This window comes from Ruditapes philippinarum, unplaced genomic scaffold (assembly GCF_026571515.1).
Source record: "Ruditapes philippinarum isolate M1 unplaced genomic scaffold, ASM2657151v2 ctg10786_1_1_1_1, whole genome shotgun sequence".
Classification (NCBI taxonomy): domain Eukaryota; kingdom Metazoa; phylum Mollusca; class Bivalvia; order Venerida; family Veneridae; genus Ruditapes; species Ruditapes philippinarum.
The window spans coordinates 10,535-38,087 of NW_026859446.1; the positions used below are offsets into that span (position 1 = coordinate 10,535).

At 31.6% G+C, this 27,553-nt stretch overlaps 1 protein-coding gene across 3 annotated transcripts; it reads left to right on the forward strand.

Annotated features, from left to right (window-relative positions):
* The first annotated feature begins 313 nt into the window (after positions 1-313).
* On the forward strand, positions 314-27,553 carry LOC132756541 (pyruvate kinase PKM-like). 3 transcript variants are annotated; one of them, XM_060747632.1, is made up of 12 exons: positions 314-534; positions 1,243-1,334; positions 5,155-5,274; positions 8,668-8,854; positions 9,366-9,508; positions 10,064-10,191; positions 10,985-11,135; positions 11,706-11,858; positions 12,474-12,640; positions 14,091-14,209; positions 23,505-23,618; positions 24,347-27,553. In XM_060747632.1, exons 1-12 carry the CDS (start codon positions 315-317, stop codon positions 24,550-24,552), a joined length of 1,800 nt encoding a protein of 599 aa, XP_060603615.1. In that variant the 5' UTR covers position 314; the 3' UTR covers positions 24,553-27,553. The 3 variants fall into 3 exon arrangements, with proteins under 3 accessions (XP_060603615.1, XP_060603616.1, XP_060603617.1); XM_060747633.1 differs by lacking the exon at positions 5,155-5,274 and adding an exon at positions 4,965-5,084 and having other exon boundaries at positions 354-534; XM_060747634.1 differs by lacking the exons at positions 23,505-23,618; positions 24,347-27,553 and adding an exon at positions 20,462-20,969 and having other exon boundaries at positions 355-534.

Consider the following 27,553-nt stretch of genomic DNA (forward strand, 5'->3'; position numbering starts at 1 on the left):
ATTAGTATGGGTTTTCATGTATCTTACTGTAATAAATATTTTCCATATCACTTACTGCAATGATTTACAATACATATAGTATACCACTATAAACAATAAATATTTTTATAATACTTACTTTTTAAATCACTCACTTTAGTGAATATTTTCCATGTCATTTACTACAGTGAATACTCCTATGTTCTTTACATGACAGTGGGTAATACAGAGGGTATATTTTCTTTTCATATATCTCTAGTGAATGATATAATATATTTTTTTGTATTTCTCTTTATATATCGGCCTCAAAGGTGCTTTCTTTTTTATTACATTGAATGATATTTTTCATATTTCTCACTACAATGAATTTTATAATATTGTTTATATATTTCTCTTTACAGTTCGACCTGAAGGGTATGGAACATGAGGGGGCCTATGTACAGAAACAGCAACTACATGCGGCCCAGGCCAACTCCCAGCTTGAACATAAGTGCAAGCTGGACATCGACTCCGAACCCAATACAATCCGTATGACGGGAATTATTTGTACCATAGGTATATCAGAATATTCCATTTTGATTTATTAGACTTATATTTCACTAACTAGGATATTTGGTTAAAAAATAAAAGCTGGCCTATACTGTAATGTTCACTTAAACTGGTTCATTGTAGGGGAAGTGGTGGCCTAATGGTGTAAGTGTCTGCCTTCTCAAGCCAGGGTACGTAGGTTTGTACCATACTAGGGGCACAATTGTATATCTTTATATGAAAATGGGGCGTCCCTGGCCGAGTGGTTATGGTCATTGCCTTCAAACCACATACCCCTCACTGCTGTGGGTTCGAATCCTGATGGGAACTTTGAATTCTTTCATGTGAGGAAGCTTAGATCCAGCTAGCTTACTGAAAGTGGTTCTTCATAGGTACCCCGTTCTTTCCTGAAATAATGCACGGAAGGGCACCTCAGGTTTTCCTCCACCAGTAAAGCTGGAACGTCACCATATGACCTATACTATGTCGGTGTGAGGTTAAAACCAATGAAACAAACATAAAATTATGACAATTGTACTGGTTAGTTTTAGGAAATAGACTTTAGAGTAATTATAATTTATGAATTATATGACGAACTTAAAAATTTACATTGTGATATTGTTAAAAGTGATAATGAATTGGAAGTTTGACTGGTCCATTCACCAAATAGCTGAATGGATAAAAACTGCATTGAAATATAATATGCCATCAATTTGTTTGTTGTAATTGTAACAGGTCCAGCATGTCGTGAAGTGAAGATGTTACAGAAAATGATCATCGAGGGAATGAATATTGCCCGTCTTAATTTCTCACACGGAACTCATGAGGTATATTATTATTGTATATGCAGACTGATATATATATGCTTATATATTATTATTTATAAAGATTGTTGACAGGTTATATGGCCCTATATAAATGGCTGTTTGTATATATTACCCGAGCCACCAGGCGAGGGTTATATTGCAAACAGATGTTCATATAGGGCCATATAACCTGTCAACAATCTTTATAACGAATTTATAATACGGCAAGCATCATTTTGTGGAGAAAAAGTAAGAAAAAAACGTGTTTACTCCTAAAATAAACAGTTAAACAAAACAGCACTATGGTTACAATATGTAAAACTTTTGACAGATCAAATTAGACAGCTTACAAATCAAGGGATTGCAGGTCCAATTCCCTACTATACTTTAAGAAGAGACTTTAAACTTATCAGACTTAATACACAGTGCTTGTTAAAGAACAGTTGCATTGTGGGTTTGAGCTATTTTTAGATCACACCGATGCTTCCCGAGGAAGTGAATTCATATTTGCTCTAATAAGCTCCCACCTATTTGTGCTCTGTGTCTTCTATAACTATCATTCTAGACTGACTTGAAGCAGAAAGTAAAAAGATAAACAAAGCTGACAACACCTTGAACCTTGTTATATGATTTATAATTAAACTAAACTCTGCTTTTAATGATATTCAGTGTACCACTGAATTTATATTGTTATATATAGATATCAAGACTCCCACTTTCTGCAGCCATATTTTCAAAAAATTTTCTTAAAATAAGGGGTATTTTCATAAATTAAAGAAATCTCCCTATTTTTAATGTCAGAATTTCCTTCTTTGTTAATTGCAAATTCTTAAATCTCCCTCTTTTTGACGAAAAATCTCCCACTTGATCATCGAAAAAAGTGCACATGTATTACATGAGTATGGACCACGGAAAAAGCATAGTTATAAGCGGTATATTGTTAAAAGCAATATCATTATAAGTGGAGTTTACTATACATTTAATTTGAAATGGTTTCATTTTAGTTTTTGCTACCACTACTGTATATTATTCCTTTTTATTGTTCCTATGTATGCTATTATCCATAGACTTGCTAGAGAGATAACAGCCTTTATCCAGTAATTGCCACGAAAATTTATTATCTCATCTTCTATAAAATTCAGTTATTATTCTTTTTTTCAGAATATTTATAAATTACCGTAAAATTTCCTATTAAACGCCCCCGGGGGCTTAACATTTTCCAAAAGGGGGGCTATTATTACAACACGTTTTTCCTAAATCCAAAAATCATTGAAAATACATTTAGTGTAACATGGGTTGGTACTAACATTAAAATGTGTTAAGATTTTAAAGTTCATGTGATACATTTTTGTGTTTACTATGAAATAAAATGGATTCTGAAGGATTTGAATAAGATTACGGATTTATTAAAGAGTTCACCACTCATGAGCAGATTTTTTTCCATATCGAAAAGCCTGGGGGGGGCTTTTATTAGGGGAGGGGCGTTTATTAGGAATTTTACGGTATTTGTAAGAATTATTTAGTTGCTTACAATTTTGTTATGGTCTAGACTACATTTCTGGAACAAGTTCTTATTTAATCAAGTAGCACATAGATTTGAGATGGCTAAAAATAGAAACATTGGCTAAAAATAGAATACTCTGGAAAATATATTTACACCTTGATATTGTGCTTGTTATTGATGAGCATGATTCATTTACATGATGGTTTAAATAGAACACTGATTTTAAATAAAATTTTTGTATAAATTCTCACAGAAAAGTAAATTCCATGACAAAATGCAGTAAATTTCAGGTTATTTTTTTGCATGTAATTAATGAACTTGATTCATGCCTGGGAATTTATTTAGGATAATCAGCTCTTATGAATAATATTAGTTTGACATGCAATGTAGTACAAGTGCTTAAATCTTTGCATGTCCTCTGGAAATATTCCATTTTTAACATGACTTTTTGGAGAATAGTGGTGGCAATTTCAGCATTATCAAGGCCCCCTAGGGGGTGCTAACAAAAAATATCAGGATCAAGTTATCTTGATTTTATTTTCATTCCTTTATGAAACTTATAATCGTTATGCTGATGAATTAAATGTAAGCACTTGCAGATTTGCAATGAAACAAACACATTTTAGGATAAAATTCAATGTAGAAAAATAATAGAAATTATGATTTTAGCTGGTTCAAAATAAGAATCAATTTTAAGGATCTAGATTATTATTTTGGATCAACTTTTAAAGGTTTGCATCTTGTAAAGTAATAAATCTTTATAGAATTTTACCAACCTATGCCATTTCAAGTCCACAAACTTATTACTAAAACAAGATTTAGAAATTTTGAAATATAGGAATTTTGATCCTGTTCTTTAATTTTGTTTGAGCACGGGGCACAGGATCTTGTTTTACACTAGAAAGTATTAAAATAAAAGTATTATATTTTTAATGTATTCTACTTTATTATATGATTATGATTTAACTTTTTGTGTTTAAATTTATATTGACAGAGTTACTTGTTTTGGATACAATAAAAAAACCCTTAGTTGAATTTTCAAGACACTTTTCACTTTACCCAGGCATTGTGGAATATTTATTATGGAAGATCGGCTACCTTAATTTTGCACAAACCCTGCGCTATTTTTCTACCAAACCAAATATTTAAAGCAAGAGCTGTCATTGTTTATAAAGCATATACAGTGCAACATTCAAAGAGCAAACCCCCTATAGACCAATTACCTCATTATAACAAATGTTTTAATGTCTTTTAGAAGTCAGGCTAAAAAATTGCAATGAATATAACCTTTCTAGAGCAGCACCTTCTCAACAACAGCCAGAACCTATGTCTTCAAAAAGTGGGTTGCTCTACAGAGGTTGTACTGTGTGCATTTCTTGTACTTAATTATTTTTTCTTTCCATTAAACATAATTGAATAAAAATACATTTCAAAAAAAGAAGAGTATAAAATTGGCATAATATTTTTACGATGAAAACAATGTACATGTATATATAAAACAGTTTTGATTCTTAACCTGCTTAGGCCAAAAGTTATAAGCCTTTGCCACAAGTATGGTTATTCCTGAGCTTGTTCCTCTGTGCATTCTGACTGGAGACCCTTTTATGACTTTTTGAAGCCCATTTTATATGTAAATTTGATACTGAAATACCTATATTTTCAAATAGACTGTTCCACATTCAAGGTGGGGCAAGTCCATTTCTTCAGCAGGTAAAGGATTAATCTATATACATGTACTTACTTTATTGTGTTCACTTCAAGCTAGAACAATGACAGCCCTGCATAATTACTAGAAAAAATGTTTCTGGGAAATCTTTCATTCTTGTGAAATCGTTATTTTGTAAATTAATGTATTTCTAACAATTAGGCTGCATAATTAATTTTAGACTTTACTATGTTATGGTAATGAATTATGTACTAAATGGAAAATTCTGGATTGGTTGAAAAACTTTTTTCAGAGGATGAAAAGTAACGATTTCACTGAAGACCGATATTTTCTTATAGAATTTTATACATGTAGCTTTCCTTGAATATATTATTCACCCATCGCTTCTCTCGCCAGTTAGATTTCCGGTTGCAGATTTCCACATTCTTTTGTTGTTTTTTTTTGTATCGTCGCAAAATGGAGACTTGTGTTTACATTTTAGTATCACAGACAGACCATCGCAAATATTCACAATGCCCTTGACCAGTTCTCAGAGAAGCGAACTTGTGCAATTGCCTTGGATACAAAGGGTCCGGAAATCCGGACGGGACTTAATTCTGGGGTTTGTTTCATTATCTTATTTATATAGCGTGACAATTGATTTACTAACTTTTTGTGTCTTTTCCCAACAGTACCATCAAGGCACTATTAAGAATGTCCGGGAGGCCGTGTCGCAATTTAGTCATCCGCGACCAGTAGCGATCGCTCTGGATACAAAGGGTCCAGAGATCCGGACAGGATTAAACGCAGGGGTTTGTCTTTTGTATTTTCCATTTGTTTCCGGTTGTTGTTATTTTCATAAAACATAGATGACCATTGTTATGAAATAGTTTTGATTTTTCTCATTTGGCTTATCCTTCCATGGGAGGAGATTGTTCTTTCATCCATCAACCTTATAAAAAGGTCAGTGGTTCTTTAACTGAGTTGCCACCTTGTGTCCGAGGTCTTCCTCCCTGTAAAAGCTGGAAATTTGCCCTATAATCTCTACAGTATTTTATATAAAATTTAACAAAATGAATAAATATGGTCATCTGTGTTGAAAGAATGGTGCTTTAATACTAATCTGTATTAATTGTAATATTGAGAAAAAGAAACATTCACTTTTGTACATATTTATTGCTTTCATTACTTATATTTAATGGTATTTATGTGTGCCTTTTGTTTAGTATGGAGCATTCTAGATTTATGAGTTAGAATCTCTGTATGGGCACATACGGGCTGCAAAATCAATTAACTGTATTGCCAAGGTCAATGTCCCACAGCCATGGACAAGTGAAACAATTCTAGAATGTACTTTATTAATATCAAATAGACAAGTAAAGAAATGCTTCAGGTAGAACAAGTAAATCTAGCTTAGATTTCAGCCTGAAGGGCAATTAATTGGAAATGGGGATCTTGTGATTAAATTGACATGAGTTCTAATTAATTGGAAGTGGTGGGACTAGTGGTTTAATTGTGTTGGAGGCAATCAGCCTCATGATGCAATATTTGAAAGTAGGGACCTAGTGCTCCATTCATTTTGGGAGGTTTTTGCCTTGTAGTCTAATATTTGAAAGCAGAGACCTTGTGGTCCATTTAATTTTGAAGCACATGGCCAACTGGTCCAATACTTGGAAGCAGGGGCATAGTTTTCTAATTATTTAGAAATACAGGCATTAAATTTTTACACAAATTTTCTGTTCATACATGGCAATAATAGTACAAAATAGTGAATATTAAAACATTCTTATTAACATGAGAAGACAGGTAATTAGAAGCTTTGATACTAAATATAGATTGATCTAAATTGACAGTAATATTCTAGTTATTATAACTATAAATACAAATGAGCTTTGTCAAGAGATATTGGTCCTTGCGGGCTGAGAAATGATGTCATGATTGAAACAACGATGTCATGAACTAATGATGTCATAATAAATATGAAGTCAACAACATTGCTACGAAATTTGTTAAAAATTGCAACTGTGCCTTAACTATTCATTCGTTTTTCTATGATGCTAGTTCTAAATAATAGTCATTGTCAAGTAAAAAGTGTAAAGTGAAATATGATTCTGCAAGTAAGTGAAAGATTGATTTTGTGACCACAAGGACTAACATTACTTGGCAAGGCTCATAGAAGTGTCACAACTGTTCTTTTAACCAGTTATTTTCACTGAAATTTTATGACTTAAAAGTTTTCACCTATGATATTTAACAGTAATTTAATGTTTATAAAAAAAAGGACTCAAGATTTTGCTTCTTTTAAAGAATATGAAAAAAGTATTACAACATTATAATTGCTTTAAGTACATAAATTAAAAGAGAATTTACCTTAAGTTTTCACTGAAGAAAGAATGTATTAGCATTGTTTTGCTTTGATTTTGGAATTTTAACTTAAAAAGTATGAAAATTTTGCAACCCTAGTCTTGAACCTTGTCAGACTGCATAGATGGCAAACTTGTCTGGCACAATGCTGGTGGTAGTCCAAGCAATATATTGCAGTTGGCATCTGGAGGGTTATCGAAAAGTTTTGTGTTAGATTCTGAACATTGTGTTGGACATATAAATTAATACTGAAAAAAAAAATTTAATATTCAATAGCATTCTAATTGTTTGTATCATGTTTGTCTACCTTAGCCATACACTTTTAGTTCTATAGATTATGTGCCTTTTACAAATTCGAGTTGAAGAGTGTTTTTGTTTTAAACTTGTAGATTTTAATATTTTGTTAGTATAAGCATGACAGTGCTTATATATTATGTGCAGATTTTTACAGGCACGAATTGGCTTTATACTTGCCATGTAAATGCTTTTGCTTACTTTTAATTCTTAGAGACAGATATATTAGCTATTTAAAATCATAAATATTTATAGAATAAGGACAGATAATTAGCTATTTGAAATTATAAATATTTATAGGATATTATTTTCAAGGAATTTCAAGATTTCTTTGATTATAGAGAGAAAGCTGATTGTGATAATGAATTTGATTTAATGTAACACTGTTTTAATTCTTATTTTAAAAATAACAAAGTTACTATAGCTTTACATTTAATCCAGGAAATAATTTTCTGACACAGATTCATAAGATGTAATAAAGATAATCTTTAAAATGCTTCCTGAATCATACACTAAATTTTGTATAAAGTAAATAAATCATTTTAAATGTTGAATATGTTGGTTAAAAATGTCTAGCTTATGATTGCTTGAAAATATAGTCAGATTAGTCAAATATTAATCACTTTAAAAAAAGTCTTAGTAGATGATTCTTTGAAAATATAGGTCAGATTGTAGAAAATAGGTCAGATTGTTGAAAATATAGGTCAGATTGTTGAAAATAGGTCAGATTGTTGAAAAGATATGTCAGATTGTTGAAAATAGGTCTGATTGTTGAAAATATGGGTCAGATTGTTGAAAATATAGGTCAGATTGTTGAAAATAGGTCAGATTGTTGAAAAGATATGTCAGATTGTTGAAAATAGGTCTGATTGTTGAAAATATGGGTCAGATTGTTGAAAATATAGGTCAGATTGTTGAAAATATGGGTCAGATTGTTGAAAATATAGGTCAACTATGATGAAGAAAACATATAACATATGATTACATGAAAATATAGGTTAGATTTGTTGAAAATATAGGTCAAATTTAATTAATTATGAAAATATCTAGCAATATTGTGATTGGTTTAGATTTGTAAGGGCAAGTGTAAGCAAGTCAACAAATGAGAATGAAATGGAAGAATGCTAAAATGCTATAACTTGATTTATTATATACTTATCAATGAATATTGATGAAATAAAATGCATATTTTCATGTTCGTATTTTCACTGTTAAATATTATTTTCACTGGTGTTTTGCCAGACTACTTTCTTCTAAATTCAGCCAGTACACCAAATTTAAGGGAATTCTTTCCAATTGAAATGGCAAAAAAGAGAAAAATGTATGAAATTAACAGAAAATTCAAGTTGTCTTTAAATACAGGATTTATTTTCATCTTGTGGTATGAAAATTACCATATTTCACTCATGGCTACCACTGCTCATGAGATATTTATTTTCTTACCACTCAATGAAATTAAATCCTGTATTTATAGAAAAAAACTTGAATATCCTCTATATATTCATGACTTAATTTCTTTATAATCACTGTACTATTTATACTTTTAGGGTGCTAGTGCGGAATTAAAACTGGAGACTGGTAAAAAGATAAAGGTTACGATTAATGACGAATATTATGATAAGGGGACGGAGGAATGTATATGGGTAGATTATAAAAACATTGTCAAGATAATGAAAGTAAATGATAGAATGTTCATCGATGATGGACTTATCTCGGTCATCGTTAGAGAAGTCGGTAAGTTGATTTTAATCACATGATTAGATTAAATGGTTTCTTAAGCATTGATTTAAATTTTTGCCGGTTTCTTTTCGACAAAAATGGAGATGAAGTTGTAGAGAAAGCAAAGCAGTTTTAATCTTTTAGAATTTTTACAAATCTTACCTTTTGATATTAGTGTCAAATGGGCAATGGTGCCCAAGTGGATAAGGTGTCTGCCTGTTGACTCTGAGGTTTTGGGTTCAAGTCATATACTCTTGTTGACGAGACCATTTCTTGTCATTCAACCTCAGTACTGGTTTAGTTTCAGGAATATAAGTAGAATTAGTAATTGATATAAAATGTTTTCTAGTTGATGTTTGATTTAATTTTGCTATATTTATGTATAAATGTTTGTTGCCTTGAGGAGAATAAGCTTCATCCCATAGATACCTTTGGTAAATAGAATATATTAATTATTATATATTACAGGGTGCACTAGATAAGATAACAGAACTATTTTTCATTGGAACTACTTTTCTTATTTCAGGGGAAGATTATATGATGTGTGAGATTGAGAACGGTGGAGAACTTGGAAGTAAGAAGGGCTGTAACTTACCTGGAATCTCTGTGGACTTGCCCGCTGTATCTGAGAAAGACATAGAAGATCTCAAGTTTGGGGTAGAACAGGGTGTAAGTATACTAGCTAGCTAATAAACTTTATTTTATGGATTGTAACTACCCTGAAATCATTATGGATTCGCCCAGTTTTATCACATGTTAGTAAAGGACATATGTATCAAGAAAAGTCATTGGTCGAAATCCTTTCACCACTATAAGTTCAAATTTCATAAGGGGCTGTGGAACCTTTATGACATGCGCTATTGAGCAATTATCGTCTAGTTTATGTTTTTTTACACATCTGAAGGGAACAGACGAAAGAAAACTATAAGTCGAGATAAACAAAGGATAATAGTGTGAAAATAACTGTTGGGGCTGAAATTTTACATCGAGATACTGAAAATATCAAAATAAAAATATCGAATATCAAATATTTCCAATAAAGATAAGGAAGGAAGAAAATCAGGACTTTCAAAATTTCATCGAGATAATGAAATATCGAGGAAAGCGATGTCGAGATAATGATAGATCACTGTATGTGTGGTAGCTATTGACAGAGAATTGATAATACTGTTGTTAAATATGTATATATTATCAATAAAAATAAAAATTGAATTGTTATTACAGGTTGACATGGTGTTTGCTTCGTTTATTCGATCAGCAGACGGTGTGCGACAAATTCGACAAATTCTAGGCGAGAAAGGAAGACATATAAAAATTATTTCTAAAATAGAAAATCATGAGGGTGTTAAAAAGTGAGTTTTTGATTTTCTTCCATTGATACGTTACTTTGTCAACATTGTGTGTTGACAAATAAGTTGTTTAGCATAAGTAGAAACCTACTAAAGTAACTTACTCTTTATCTGCTGCTGAGTTCACCAACATAGCTTAACAGGGACAGTCTGGGATACATTATCACGAGGTTTGTTCCTCAAGCAAGGCTAAAAATTCTCTGATAAAATATCTGGGATTGAATCTTATGTTCAATTGTCTTTCAACGCTGGGATTGGGAAAATTAATCTCCAGCATTGTGTCTAATGGTCATTTGTCTATCACTGCTGGTTTAAAATCACTGCTGGTATTATCAGTACACAGTCATTTGTGGAAATAATGGTAATTATTGGTTTGTTAACCAGGAAAGACTGTGAGGTGGATCACTGGCCTCAACATGCCCCCCAAAAACAGTGTAAATCAACAAAAAAACTTCTGCTGCTAGTTTATTGGATAGACAGAGTTGTTTATAAAGTTGTTGATGTTAAATTATTTGCTTTCTGTTATTAAGTGAAGGAATCCTGTTAGAATTTTGAATTTTGCTAGTCTTCAGAGGGTGGTGTTTTTACCTAGTTGATCTATAAGCCAGACACAATATATGGAGTGTCATCATCTGTGGTCTTTCCCACCATTTAAGTGAATGGTAGTTGCAGGAAAAAGGAAACACTTGTTATGACATGATTCGATTTTCTTGTTTGTTTGAAATATAGGTGAAAAAAAGATCTTTGCAATATTTATTTTGTATAATGATGTCGAAATTGTAAATTTTTGTTTCAGATTTGATGAAATTCTTGCAGTAACAGATGGTGTAATGGTTGCCCGTGGTGATTTAGGTATTGAAATTCCCCCAGAGAAAGTTTTCCTCGCCCAGAAAATGATGATTGGTAGATGTAACAGAGCTGGCAAGAGTGTAATCTGTGCTACACAGGTAGGTCACAGGTTATTTTGAAGTCAAGGTTAGATGAGAGGTCATTTGAAGGTCAACTTATGACATGGTTAAATGTAGGAGTCGGAGTTGCAGCAAGACTATAGGTCAAGAGTAAAGGTCTCAAAGAAAGTAATGCAATATCATGACCTTGAAATGTTAGGGTCATTGGAAGGTCACACTCGTAAATAGGTCAAAGCAAGAAACAAATATACTAGCTATGAGACATTATTGCGATGCCATAGTCTGAGAGAGCAAATAAGGATTGTCTGCATATAAAAGCATGAAATGTATCTTTGATTAGTTTGAACTGTCTGATACTAAGTATTTTCTGAATTTGTGTTATAATTACTTTTATTGCAGTTACATAATTTTTGTAATCATTCTGAACACTTTTTGTTTTATAAAGTATGGCGTATGGTCCTTCATTTTATGTTGTAAAAGAAGTTTTTCTCTAATCTGATAACTTTTGATGTCTTTAACTTGCAGTACTGTATTACCTGCTAAATGAAAATTTAAAAGATAGGGATGTAGGTTAAAACAAACATGTAAACAAACATTTTATTGTTTCAGATGTTGGAAAGTATGGTGAAGAAACCACGGCCAACAAGAGCTGAGACGAGTGATGTGGCCAACGCCGTTCTAGACGGAGCTGACTGTGTTATGTTATCCGGTGAAACAGCAAAGGGAGATTATCCATTGGAGGCTTTGAAAATCATGCACAATGTAAGACACTTGTTATAATGTTTTAAATGTATTTTCATATATTTTATATATCAACTGTGGGCAAAGTTTCCAGCTTGAAATTACTTGACCCCCACTGGTACACGTAGGAGTTTCGCAAGTGACTTTGGAAACTTTCATGTTTGGAAGTTATCTAGCTACCTTTTGGAAGGTAAGTGGTTCTACTCACTTGCCAGTTTTAGCCTACAACAATGCATGAATGGGCACTTGAGGTTTTCCCTCTACAAGTTAAAAATTTGAAATACAGCATTTACTGCAGAGTTGGTGTCATTAAAACTTGATTTAGAAGGTTAGTACCTCTCTCAAGTATGCTTCAATATAACAAACAAGTATTGGTGTCGTATGAGAATGTAGTCAAATGTCAGAGTTTTTTGAAAGCTATTGACCAGCTATAAACAAGTGTAAAATAAAAAAGCTTTATACACAACCATAAAGCATTTTCAATATTTAAATAAAGTTTTGCAGCAGGGCATTGCATGCAGATGAAATGGAGATGATAATTATCCAAATGATAATCACGTTTACAAACATACCATGTTATACTTTTCTGTATAAAAAAAAGTCTAGTATAAATTTATAAAATTTTCCCGTTCACAGATCTGTCGTGAAGCAGAGTCCGCTATATTCCATCACCAACTGTTTGAGGAGTTAAGACGTGAAACCCCGACCCCCACAGATCCCCCACATACCGTTGCCGTGGCGGCCGTAGAAGCTTCCTTCAAAAGCATGGCATCAGCTATTATTGTTATAACAACAACTGGAAGGTAGGTTGTCCATACATGTATGTTCAATATGTGTTGAATCTTGTATATATATATATATCAGATTTAACTACCACTTCACCTCACTACAGTTGCCCCTCACCGCTGTGGGTTCGAATCTCGACAGGGACTTTGGATTCTTTCATGTGAGGAAGCTATCCAGCTAGCTTACGGAACGTGGTTCTACTCAGGTGTCTGTTTGTGCCTGAAATAATCCACAGAAGGGCACCTGAGGTCTTCCTCCACCAGTAAAGCTGGAACGTCGCGATATGACCTATACTGTGTCAATGTGACGTAAAACCCAAAACAAACAAAGAAACAAAACCTCACTACAGAGAGCATCAGATTTGTAATCAAAATGTTGGAAAGAGAAATCTATCAGTGACAAATGATATGACAGTAAATCTAAAAGCCATTTGTCTCTCACTGCTTATCAGAAATCATGTTGGATATAAAGTAGCGCTCTTGAGAAATTAGTAATTTCTGGTTAGTTATGCAGGCAAGAAAGTTACGTAGACTGACCTTAAAGAAACAACCAAACAATGAATGGAATTCTGTTCGATTTTGAGTAACACCACCGTAATTCAGGTGACAAAGCATTTTTTTCAGTCTCCCAAGCAGAGAACTTTTCTTCTTTACAATCCGTTAGACCAGTAACTCAAATTCACTTTTACCATTATAAATACAAAATAGGACATTTCTGGAATATTGAAGCAAGTAATAATGGAAACTTCTTCTCTCACAATCGGCCAAACAGAACCATTTTTCTTTTCACGGAAATTAAATGTAAAGGATTTGTCTAAAGTTGGTAAAAATAATTAATCCAGACAAAATAATCTGTACAAAATCAATTAGTCTTGACAAAATGATCACTTGAGACTAGGTCCTAATATTTCCTTGTAGATTTATGTGTAAATGAATGCTTGTAGCAAGCATGTGACAAGCAAGGGTCCCCTTACCTCTTAATGTCTTATTGAAATACTGCAAAATTGTTATTTGTGGAACAAAAATTTTTCCACAGATTTTATGAATAGGTCAATTCAGGATTTTGATTATGTTCTTCAGCATGTTTACTATTAGTTACAGTACAACACCTCTGTAGAGCTTTACACTTTGGGAAACAATCACTTTGTAATACTGTTGTAATAAAGAGGTATTGTTCAGTAGAGGGTCACATTGACACCTTATCCAGATTTTTAGGGTTAACTAAAAATAACCTGGCTACTGGCAATTTTGGTGTTGAAAGAGATGAGGCTAGCTATCTTACTCATAATGACAATTAAAACATTCAGATTTAAGGATAAAGAGTCATTTTCTTACAATAAAATTGGTAACAAAAAGCATTACCATGCAAAAGGTTGTCAAAATATTCGCTAGATAAATAAGCAAATGAAGGAAAATCATGCGGTGAAATGTTAAATATATGAATAATTGTGATTCATTATTATTTCAGATCTGCATTTTTAATCTCAGCGTACCGACCACGTTGTCCTGTCCTTGCCATTACGAGAAACTCACAAACTGCGAGACAAGGACACATGTACCGTGGCGTCTTTCCTATTCATTATGTTGGTAAGTAGAACGTGAACGTTTTCATTTCTCAGTATATAGCAGTTCATCGTAACTCGTGTCGTAATTTTTTGTTTAGCACATATCTGTCTGAATTGGTAAAATGGTCATGGCTTGCTTTGAATAGGAAATTATTTATTAAATGTTTGAGGGATTTTATTTTGAAAATAATTCAAATAGATCGTGCTTTTAATAGTATGGGGCCTGGTCATTTGAAACGAATGCACAGACTGGCTGTGAACTACTTGCCACACATGCAAATAATTATTGCCACTAACATTCTAAAGGGTTGAACCTTAACCTACGGCATTTGTGTAATATAAAAATTGAGCTGGCAACAGTATAGAGGCTGGTCAGACTACACGGTAGTGCCGGCTGGCCTGGCTCTATGCTTGCAGCAAAGGCCAGTCAGGTCCAGTTGCAGTAGGGTAAGGTTTTATATGAAGGTATGAAGTTATGACATTGTTGCTTTGAGCCAATTCTATATTATATCTATACATACTGTACATATCATGTACATATTTCTCTAGTATACATTCGTGTGTTTTTGTGTGTGTGGGTGCGTGTATTCTTTTTCGTTCTTTTTACTTTGGTCTGTTTTGTAAAGTCCCTTTTCTTCTGTTGCAATTTGTTTTGTTTTTTCCTGTGTATGGAATGACTGTGGATTTTGTTTAACTTATTATTATTTTTAGCCCTTATCATTTTATGTAAATGCTTTCCCTTACACATTGTGTGACAAATGAAAGATATAGCGTATATTTATGTTTCATCTGTGACAGCGTATATTTATGTTTCATCTGTGACAAAATATACAGGTATTTCACATTTTTGATCATCTGGGGAAGAAACAAAAAATATATATATATATATATATATAGATCACTGGATTTCAAATACTAAAATAGAATTAAATAAATGTTTATTCTGTATGATTTATTTACAGATATATCATTGGTAATCATTAGAGAAGACAAAAAATTCATACCAATTTTTTTTTTCAAGAGCATTAACAGGATTTCATAGCCTGACTTGTTCTTTTTATGAAAAAAAAAATCCTTAGGATCATGATTAATCATGTTAATTTATCATTGATTCAAATCAAATATTTTACATTTTTTCATTAAACAAATAGAAACAACAATTATCACTACCAAAGATTCAAACTGGGATATTAATTGTTTGTGTTAAGCAGGTATTCAAATTTCGTTTCACTATTATTATTTTCTGTTCATTCGTTCCGTTCAAAAGGAAGTGATGATGGGGATTCGGGTAAAGGTATCTAAATATAGATGTTCATCCATGCATGATTATTATTTGCATGAGTTTTCCTTGTCTGAGTATCATGTTGTTTCAATAAATTTATCAAGTGATACTTAAAAAAGTGTTGAAGCACCACACTAAATAGTTAAATACCGTATTATGGTATACACCGGATAAGGCGCTTGAATGATTAAATGCTAAAATCTTAAATATTTTTCTGCCAAAATGCTCTTTAAGAATGCTAATTCATCTCCTTACACAAATTTAAATACAATCATGAAAGAAAAAAATGTAAGAATCACTAAAAAGGGCGATATTTTTCCACTTTCTACATAATCAAGATTTCTGTAAAGCGTCTAGAGGTACTGCTCCAACACTGTTAGTATTCCTATCAATTTTCCACCGCTGCTAACAGTAAAATACAAAGCCTCAGAAAGCTTCTACAACATGATATTCCATATTTATTTAAGATGATGATATTATTAAACAATATGCATTCATTTATGTTAACATTTATAGTGTTCCTTAAAGTTGATATTTTCATCAATGTTGTTAAAGTACCTTTATTTTACAGCTATATTATAACATTTTAGAAGCCTAATATGCTTTACATAAAGCTGCTTGTCCATGTTTATATTTAGTTATTACCATGTTTGAGTCCTTTGCCACCTGGGTATACCAGGATGCGTTTTTTCCCAGCCACTAAAATTTGCACAAGTAGTTTTAACAAACAGCTAGTTGCATTAAAGATTATGTAAATACTGCAGAATTTTAATGTTTATTCTGCCCTTGACCTTCTGAAACTATAAGTTATTAATTAGCCGTTTACCTCAAGTTTAAAACCAGGACTGACATTACAACCTGTACAACCCTGCTGACAGACTATTCTCTATACTGTTGACTAAACCAGCTTTAAATCCTTTTCTTGATATCCCCCCGAAATTGATAATTGACAGTTCCAAAAATGTAACTTGATTAGTCCATTTAAGAAATTCAGCTTGTTTAGAGTTAATTTCTCTATAGCAATAAATTATTTTTTATCAGTCTCCTATTTAAGTTGGCTTTTCCAGCTACTTTAGGTTGGCTTTTCCAGCTAAGTTAATTCAAGTCGAGCAACTGAGTTATGTGGCTAGAATTCATCCGCATATTGTTCAAGATTTAGTTTCTGTGTGAATAGATCAGATTGCTTAGTTAAATCAGTGATGACTGTTGCCTTATTATTAGTTTATCCCTATTATTGTTTTGTTTTTTTACAGAAGCAGGTATGGCTACACTTTAGTAACTATGAATTTTAGGGATGCTGTAACCCAATTAAGAGTTTGTGAATTTGTTGAAAAAATACTTTGAAATTTTTAATTGAGGGTTAAAAATGTCATTGCTGGTGGGATGTGATATATGGTGAATACTGTTGGATAATAATTTAGATACATATAAAAGTATGACACAAAGGTCTAGATATACATAATATAACCTTATTGTTCATACCAAGCTTTGGTTATATAGGACTTGGTTAGATATATACTTGATTAAGCTAGGTCAGTATATCAATATATAACCCGTATGTTCTGTGGTAATGTAGATCTTATTTGGATATATAACCATATTGAGGTCAAATTATAGCCCACTTTGCCAGTTTTGATGATAAAGATCTTATCTGGATATATTCAATATAACCTGATTAAGGTCAGTATAACCAAAGTGAGATCAATATAACACATTTTGCCAGCTTATATAAGTGATTTAGTTCTTTTTTTGGACATTACAGAATATATCAATTAACTCCTGTACTGAAATATTTCATTTGAAGTTGCTGTAACACTAGAAATAGTTGTGAAATTATTTTGTTGAGATATTAAGTTCACAGACTCTTAGAATTGTGTTAGACTGAAGAAATACACCTCCTATTCTTACTATACTGTATTTACTCATCCATAAGACTGATTTTCCCTTTTGATTTAGAGAGTGATACCAGACACTGCGTCTTATAAGGGTGCCACACCTAAATACAAAGAAAAAAGTCCTAAAAGGGGAGTAAATACAGTAATTTGGGGGCTTAGTGCAAAACTGTTGTAGCTGATGTATATACACAACTATTTTGTACCAAGCTGTCAAGTGGGTAAAATTTATGACGGAATTAATTCCCTTACTTAACCGTTTTACCCTTTCAGCTTTTTTATTAGAAACCTTTGCATCTTTTAAAACACCCTGATTTTGGTTCTTTTAGTTACAGGCAACATATGTTACATGCAATATATATTATTTTGCCTTGTGTGGGTTGTAAGACACATAATCCTGTAAAATGTCTTGTGAAATTTATGAGTAGTATAGATATGTAGACAAAAATAGATATGCTTACTTACAAAGTCTCATGAAATGTTAGAAATTGTGATACTGACTAATAACCCTGATTAAATAAAGGCATACCTGTTTGCATCAGTAAAAATATGATAATTTCATTTCTAAAAAAAACATTATTGAATTCATTTTGAAAGGACACATTATTTTATATTTTTTATCACATTTTTGTATTTTTAGTGGGGTAATATATTGCTTATCAATAAAAGACTGCTAATAAAAGATTTTGGTATCTGAATTTTCAAATTTCATGTTAAATTTCCTCATTTTTGAAACTGACTGCCATTTTTACAATCTCAAAGCATGGAAGGAAACTGCATGTATTTATGAAAATAATTTGAGAGAAGTGTAACAAAGTGTCTTCATTTCCACAATTTAGAATTCATTTGTGTCATTGTTTCTTCCTTTCATAATTTTATCATTATCGTCACCATTTTCATCGCTATCATTGCCATATCATCATTTACACCATCATCATCATTAACATCACCATTATCATCACCTTAAATTTATCATCATCATCAGCATCACTATAATTTACTTGATCACTATTTGACTCATCACTATATTACTTCTTACTTTATCATCATCAGAATTATTCGTAATAATTACAAAATTCTCAGCCATTATTATTATTATTGTTATTATCATTTTACAATCATACAATTCATATGATTTTAGAATCATTACTTTCGTCAGGCTCATGTTGTCATCAGAAGTAAAAATAAATATAAAACCATCATTGATGGTGACATTATAAAAACTTTTTTTGCTATGTACATGATGTAGTTATTTTGGTTAGTTTCAAGGTCTTTAAGTTTATTTTAGAACATTAGGTTTTATCAATTCTAGTGTACTGAAAATGTACTTTCTGTAATTAAATCTTGCCTTGGTGACTTATTTTTTTGTGCGTCTGGAAGTCTTTATTTGTTTATAAATGCTGAAAGTAAGAAAATACAGGGAACATATATTCATTGTTTTTCAATGTGGCAGGTGAATTCTGTCTGCTACTGTTGATTTTGAATCAATACCAGATGGTGATGTTTTTCTTATATCCTTGATTACAGTAATGTTAGAGGTCTGGGTAATTTTAGGATGGACATCTTGTTAAATGTCAGACAGTATCTGAATTAGAAAATAAAAGTTCATCTTTAGTAGTTGAGACGTCTTTAATTATCAGACTGGTCATTAAGATTGCTTATTTTTAAAACGTAATTTCGTGCTGGAGGTAGCTGATTACCTTGCGACAAGTACAGACCAGGATCAATGGGCACAGTCTGTGCCATCTGATCATGGTCAGCAATGTTTGGGATTTAGATAGTATATATTTTGAACTTTTTCCCCTGAAAAGTGAATGGTTTATTAGTTAAGATTGAAAGATGGGCAAGGTCATTTATGATATTTAGGGTGGTATGGATACTAATGTAAATGTACTGAAAAAATTCCTTAGTGATTATATAAATTGTCCTTCATACAGATGAGCATGTATCATTGATACCTTAATTAAAAATTGGTAAAAATAAATTATTCCATAGGTCAATGTTTAACCCTTTACCACATATATGCGAAACAACGCACTTTCGACCCCCCCCCCCCCTACCTTTTTTTTTGGGCCTCAAATAGTGAAAAATGTCCTATTTGGGCCCCAAACATAAGTTTTCGTTTGAGAAATGTTGCTACAAAAATTGAGCACTTTTTCGGCGCCGCCCCCCATCCAAAAGGTACATCAGGGGGTTGCCAGAAGGGGGATATGCCCCCTTCTGTTAGGGGGGTTTGAAGGGGGGCGGAGTCCCCCTCATCGCCAAGAAAATTTTGGACTTGTGAGAGGCTAAAAATGACCCCAGGTCGATCATAATGTAACGTTTAACCAACGCTGAAAAGCCTTTGACTCTATCTCAATCCCTTGAGAAGTTGCAGCCCTTTGAAATAAATTTTGATGGAAAAAATCGAGGCAAAATAGTGATTTTTGGCAATTTTGAGATGTCCCCTCGTTGCCATGGTAACAGGAAATTTGAGACTGAGCATGTCGTTACAAAGGCAATGGTCCAGTCAACATTTGTGCCAAGTTTGATTAGTATTGAAGCATTTTTCATAGTTTCATAGCAGTTTGAACTTGTAACAGGAGGCTTTTCAGTGAAAACGGCCATTTTTCACAATATGCTCATGGGGGAAAGGGTTAAAGATAAGGTAATTGTATAGGAATTGTTTTGACAGGGTTTGTGGTTATTTGTCTTAATTGTTAAGCTGGGTCAATGACTTCTGATTTCTTGCATGCATGTTTGAATTTCACCTGAGGGACATTTCTTTCATGTAAGAAAGTTTCCTACCTTAAGCTAATGGAATGTTGTTGGTTCCACTTCGGTCCCTGTGCACTCTTGAAATAATTCACCAAGGTGCACCAGAGGTCTTCCTCTGCCAAGAAAAAATTGGCAGTAAAAATATTACATAGCTATATACTGTATATCACAATCAAATTGTTGATGTATAAATTTGCTTTTGCAATGCTGAGATATTCTGATCAGCAGATAATGAATGCAAGGAGTTTGAGATGATTTTAGTTTGATTATTTGATACATGATGCTTTATATCATTTTTTACGACATTTTGAAAAATCAAGCCTCTCGTTTATTCCTTGCATAGAACCAAAGCTCGAGTTTTGGGCAGAAGACATGGACAAGAGATTGTACAAAGGTATTTCAGTAGGACGAGCACGGGGAATGATGGAAACCGGAGATCCGGTTGTCATAGTAACCGGATGGAAGTGTGGAGCCGGTTACACAAACACAATGAGATTGATCAATGTTCCGGAAACTGATGAGGGGCCTATATTAGGGACCCCAATTATTAAGGGATACAATGATTAGAAATGAACTGAATAGAATGCGAACTAAAACATTGTTTACAGGGTATCTAAATTAAATTTACAGAATGGCCTGTCTGTGATTTCTTTACAATTGAAGTGCTTTGTAGGACACTAAATCAGTATTTATTTATTTTTTGATGCATTAAATTTTTTGTTGAACAACAGCTAAATGTGATAATTATTTAAAAAGAAATTTATTTTGGTGCATTTCATAAATTATTCTTTATTGGACATTGGACTCTTGTTTTGTAATGTGTACGTTTTTAGTAAAATCATTACAGCAGATGTTAAGGTTTTTGATAAATAATTCCTATTTGGTTAAGAACTTGAATCATGGAGATGTCAGGTGCAAATCATTCCCCAGGTATTAAGACCAGCAAGTCAATTTACTAAGGTCAAAAAACAATTTGTGGAAAAAAACACAAATCATTTATTGCCACCCATTTTGGTCTCCCATAAGAGTTTTAAAAAAGCCATGTGAAGAAGTTAATAGTTTTTTGTCGATTACAGGGGCTTAACAGCCTGTTCATTAAATCTACCTGCCTTCAGAGTGGAAAACAAATGTTCCATATTCAAAACTTAGAAAACATGTAATTGTTTAAAGAAAAACAAAACATGTTCACCCATATTTCTATCCCTTCCTGTTAAAAAGAGAAAAATATAAAAAAAGAGAGTAAAAACTGATGATTTAAGCAAAGTAAAGTGTAAACCAATGTTTGAAAAGAAGCAAAATTTTCTGAATGTTTAAAATATGGAAGTTTTAAGAGCATCCCCTGTACCACTTTAATTTGTAAGTATAATCAAGTTTGTGTTAAAGTTAACAAAAGCATTTTCACAGTAATTTTACAAGTTATCTTTATTTTATGTTTAGGTTAATCTTGTTGAAATTTTGTTTAAATTTCCAAATTAACATCACCTGTTATATCAGCGTCACATTCACTGTAACTATGGTAGGCATTATGAGCATTATATAGGATATTGACTAAATCAACAAGCTATCGTATTATTTTATGCATGAACACTGGTATGAACACTCAAATGATTAAAATCCAGACTATATGATTTTTTTTATGCATAAACAGTCAATTTTTATGCATAAACACTCATAAAACTCTAAAACCAATAGCATTCATATATATAACATGTATGCATCAACACTCAATAGAAGTAAAGTCTGTAACATTCATATGAAATTTATGCACAGAATTTTCCAAGAAACATGTAAATGAAGTTTCCCGAGTAAAATTATTCACAATTAAACATTCAAAAACACAAAACAAACAATTAAATATTTATGTAGTGCTACCCACAGAAAAATGTTTCCACATCAGTCATGCAGACCAAAGTTTTAGTTGTTTAGTTGATTTACATTTTTTCTACCGACAGATGTCATTTTAATATATGTGTACCACCAAATTAGATAGCAATTGGAATAATTCTTTTGTCGGAAAATTAGGAAATCAGTTATATTTTTGTCAAATAAAGAAATTCAATATCTAATCTAGTATTATATTCATTTCTCTATTTTAGTGCAATAACATTTCTGAATTACGTGGCCGAGTGGTTAACGCGTCTGACTAGTAATCTAAGGATTGCTGACCGCGTGGGTTCAAACCCTGTCAGGGGCAAGCCGTTGTTTCCTTGAGCAAGAAACTTTACATTCATTGCTTAGTACTGGTTGGTTCCAGGAACGGATTCGAGAGTGTTTCAATAAGCTTAAAGCTTCCAACACAATCAAACTAAATAAATTTGTATAAACCAATTACATATATTTAGGCAAGGATTAGCAAGTTAGGATATTAGATAAAGGTGTCACTGAAATGTTAAGACATATTTACTCACTGATGTTTAGCCAACTGAAATGTCTGGATATAATAACTTGATTCATATTGGAGGACATATTATTGCTACATATATTTGCTACATATATTTGACTAACATGTTCCCACATAATTATATTTGACTAACATGTTCTCATAAACATTTGACTAAAAATTTCCCCACATATATTTTACTAGTATGTTTTCCTTTGTTCCTTTGGAATTTGTTATTGTGGTGATGGTTTAACTTGATTTTCATTCTAATTTTAATTTGTTGTCCCATTATTATAGTTTTATGAATATATTTCATTTTAGTTATATTTCATTTATGTTCTCGTTAACCTTTAGGGACACATCTTCATTTGTCATTAAATTAAATTCTTCATAGAAATACTCATTCGATAAATTAAATTCTTCATTTTGCATATGTTTCATTTTGTGACAAATACATATACATGTATTTCATTTTGTGATGAATACTTTCATTTCTGTTTTAAGATTTCTTTTCTTTTTGTGTTGTGCAATTTTTTACTTCAGATAATTTACAAAGAGACATTATTTTGTACTTTTCATTTGAATCATTTAATAACTTCATCTGCATTTATATATAGGCATGAATAGTGCTTATATTTAGTTTATTACAGTGCTTAGAAATTGTTCAACTGCTTCGTTCATGTTGTAGTCCAATACATTTATTGACTTTTCACTATTTGTGCTTGTGAAGTTTGGGGACAATTGTGAAGATATGAAATCTTCTCAATCTTTTGAGAGACCAGTCACAAAATTGTAAAGTTTTCATTGGTCAATTAAAAAAAATTCAGACTGGTTCTGAGGTTTTATATATAATTAATTGTTGAAAATCTACTCTAGTAATTTATAGGGAAGCAGACAAATTTTGAGACTGGTCACCTAGTTTCCTATTATTTTACATTCACACATCAGTTTTTATAGGGAACCAGTCAGTACATCATAATAATACACATATATTGTATATTTTCAGATGGCATACTTAATGAATGGACTGTTGATGTAGACAGAAGAATCTATAAGGGAATACAGGTGGGCATGGACAGAGGCTTCATCAAACCTCATGACCCTGTTGTAGTTGTTTCAGGTAAAGAAATTTCATACCATGAAATCTGATAATATCAGATATTTACACAAAATCAACATTTTGGTCCAATTGATGAGGTTAAATATTCCTCGAAATTCCATTTTCAGTTAACTCTGTATGGTTCTTACATACTTAGAGAACATTTATTTTTGTCAAAAATTCACAGTTCCCAAAATAAGCAATATTTATGCCTGCATGAAAATCTCTGATATTACAGTACTAAGTAGATACATATAAGGGATAAAAATTACAAAAATTAAATTCATGAAATGTTATCATCACCCAAGATTAAAATGTCATAATACATTTTTGGGATCTCTTTATTTAGATTTAAGAGTTAGGATTTAAATTTTTTTTTTATTTTGGGTTGTGTTTTTTTAAGTCACACTGAACATGTCAAATGGCGACTTCCCTGCTTTACTTGTTAAGGAAGACCTCGGGTGCCCCTCTGTGTTTATTTCAGGCACAAGGGGGCACCTGATTAGAAGAAATAACATGCCAACGAAGTTTATATCAGTACTGATGTAATAATAGATCATAGATTAACAATAAAGATCTCATTTCCCTTTGAGAGAAAAATAGCATTGCGACTTTTCCTATGCTTTCAAATATGAGAAATTCTAAATTCTTATTTTGATTGTTTTTTTTCATAAATTTTTTTTTTTTCATATCAATAATTTTAGGTCCGCTTTCAAACATTGTTAAACATAGCTAATGTTGTTTTGCAGGCTGGAAGCCAGGCTCTGGTTCTACAAACACAATGAGAGTGATCTATGCCGTAGACCCACGTGGCTCCTCGCTGCTGGCACCTATTACAGGAATTACTAGTGTCCCAAGCTTTAACAAGATGGAAGGTGATGCCCAGTCAGATTTCGAGGGTATGAGCGTGCCCAGTATAACCAGTGGTAGCGGGGATGACATCAAGTTTTTCTAAAAATAGAACATTTTAAAACAGATATCTTTAGTCTATCTCAATGGAACACTATTGTAACTTTACTTATATTGGATGAAGGTATGATAGTTTTGCGTTGAAGTGTGACAATTAGTCTCAAAGCTTAAATACTTGAAAGACTGGTGTAAGCGTTTGATTTGGAGTCGTTTAAGAAGCGATAATTTTATAGGAAGAAATTTAGTGGTGTTTAGCCTACCCCCAAACTGCTTTGTGATGTACAACCTTCTTTAAAAATTTTTTAGTAGTATCATACCTGCTGGATTTGTTACATGAATATTTTGTATAAAATAATCAAAAAAATTGATGCACTGATGCGATAGTGTTGAAATGATATTTTTTATTATTAAAAAAGTTGTTTTTTTGACGAAGACAACTGAATATGTACTCATTTAAGCTCGATTTATGAGCTTTAATTGTGATGTGCAAAATTGTCTATGTGCATTTTAATGTCACAGGGCTTACTTGATGTAAAAATTTTGTTCCTCAAATGAAAAACGAAAGTTTGTACATGTACATGTATATATTCTATTAGAAGTTGTCTGCTTTTGTCCAAAGTAGAAAGGTGGCAGCTAAGAAAGAGTTCATGAAAAACAGAAACGCAGACGACGCATTCTTTGCACCTTTTTTTGCTTTATTTGATCGAAACTAAAGAAAATTGGGTGTAATCTGGGACATAGTATGCCCCAGGTGTAATGCTGTGTACGGTAGTTTTTGTAATTCTGCTATCTGCTTTTAAATATAAGTGAAAATTGTACATCATGCAGCTTAAATTTTAGTATGAATGAACAATATTTTTAATATACACTTGTTGTAAAAATATTTTAATGTTTTTGGCACTTCTTTAGATAATCATGTCTCTTTTTTATTGCACGCACATGTTAATGACACTCGTAATTAAATCAGGGTTTTGATTTAGTATTTAAAAGTAATGACGTCTGTTTTGATATTTACCCGGTTTAAACTTGCAGATACTTTGAAAATTGAGCAGTTGTCTAGAATTTGCATCGTAATTTAGGTTCCGAAATAAATTTGAAGTTGTACTTCTTTTATCATATTTACAGTGGCCAATAAAATTATCAAATATTGGTGCTACGAAAACTGAAAAATAATTTATTTTTTTGTTTCCCCTTTTAAGTTTATGCGACTCCCTTATTAAGACAGCATTACTTTTTAATTACCAAAAATTATTTTATCTTTCTGAACAAATTTTGATGATTTTTCTTATAACGACAAAAGTCAAGTTTTTGTATATTTGTATTTGGATAATAGATTCTGATGTTTTTGTTGTTGTTTTGTTACTTTGCAGACATGTACGTTTCAATGATCATGTTATTTCATGTTTTTAATTAATTGTTTTGACTTTAAGTTATTTTTTATAAATAAAGATACATTTGTTTTAATTATAGAAACAAAAGTTATTTTATTCTCTGTAATATATGCAACTTCTTACAATTACTTACGCATATTTTTTATTATACGTTAGAAGCATATAAAGTGCATATTCTTGTGTATGTTGGTATAATTACAATTACACATAACTTTCACTACACATTGGTACCTTATATAAAACACATATTCTTGTGTCTGTTGTTATATCAACTTTTACTCGGTTAAAAATATGTTTAAATTAATAAGACTTTAAAAACAACCTCAAAATTTTAGAGAAAATATACATGATATATGTGTAGTGAAAGAAAATTGTCTGGTAAAAAAAGATCGAAAATTTCCTGAAATATGTGGAATTATTGAACATATATATATTAATTTTGACTTGTGTAATTTTTTACTGACTTTATAAATATAAAATTTGCAACCTCTATCATAATATGATCTTAAAATGCTATTGAATTTGCCTATTTTTATGTCCTTTTATGTTAATTGTAGTAATTTTAAGTTGTTAAAAAGCGTATGATTTTTTCCCCTGTATATTCTTTGTATACATGTATAATTGGAAGATTTTTATTCAATGTATAGGTTTTGTGTAGTTTTTATTTTTTAATTTTCCAAAGTTTGTAAGAAGGGCTTAATAAAAGCAGTTTTTTATAGTAGAATTTTATAAGGAAAAAAAATGTTTGAATCCAATTTGTAGAGAAATATTCGTCAAAGCTTAAAATGACAAAAGAAAAAGGTGTTTAAAGTTTGCATTATACATTTACAGAGCTTTTAAGAAATCTTTGCAAGGCTATTTTTTATCTACCGATATGTTATTATCATTTGTATAAATATTCACTTTTTTATTTATTCCAAAATAGTTATATTTCAAAGAATTAAATATTTCAAAGAATTAAATATTTGAGAGAGACATTTCCTAAACACCTCCCGTGTGTTTCTGTTGTGGTTGTTTTGAAGTTTGTTTTTTTGTCAACCTTACCAGAAAAACACCAGTAAAAATGTCAGAAACAGTAATCTTGAAAAAGGAGCAACTGAAATTCTTCTCTCAAATATCGAAATTCAGTTGTTTTGTAAATATAGACACAATAATCACTTGATATTAACTGAGGCTATATTGACCTATGACCCCCACATACCTCTTATGCTATTTTTAGATTAATTTGACAGTTTTACAGTGTAATAGACACCGTTACTATTTTTAGTATTCCTATTTTATTTACTTGTAAGTTGCTTGTTTTTTTTTCTTTTTTCTTTATTATTTATTCTTACTGTAATTTTTTGCATTATTAAGTTTGAATAATGATAAAAAAAAGTTGTAAAAGCTGTGTACAAATATTTTAATGATTCTAGTTCCTTTTTTTCCCCACATTTGCAAGTGTTTATTATAACATTTGTGTGCTTTGAAAAACATAAATTTGTTTCTTTCCAAAATTGTGGTTTTCGGAAGAGAAATAAATGCTTAACTCCCTTTTAATGGAAAGTGGATGGAAATTTGTTAATTATTCACTTTTCACTGTGTTTTTGAGAGATAGGTATTTGAAACATTATGCTTTTTTGTTGAACAAAATAAAAAAATTAGTGTTTTCAAAAA

Excerpts from the sequence above, each read along its gene's own strand:
- LOC132756541 (XM_060747632.1), top strand. The coding sequence starts at position 315 with ATGATATTTTTCATATTTCTCACTACAATGAATTTTATAATATTGTTT. Across the intron at positions 10,192-10,984 it reads AATCATGAGGGTGTTAAAAA|ATTTGATGAAATTCTTGCAG; the intron begins GTGAGTTTTTGA and ends TTTTTGTTTCAG. Across the intron at positions 14,210-23,504 it reads CTTTCCTATTCATTATGTTG|ATGGCATACTTAATGAATGG; the intron begins GTAAGTAGAACG and ends GTATATTTTCAG.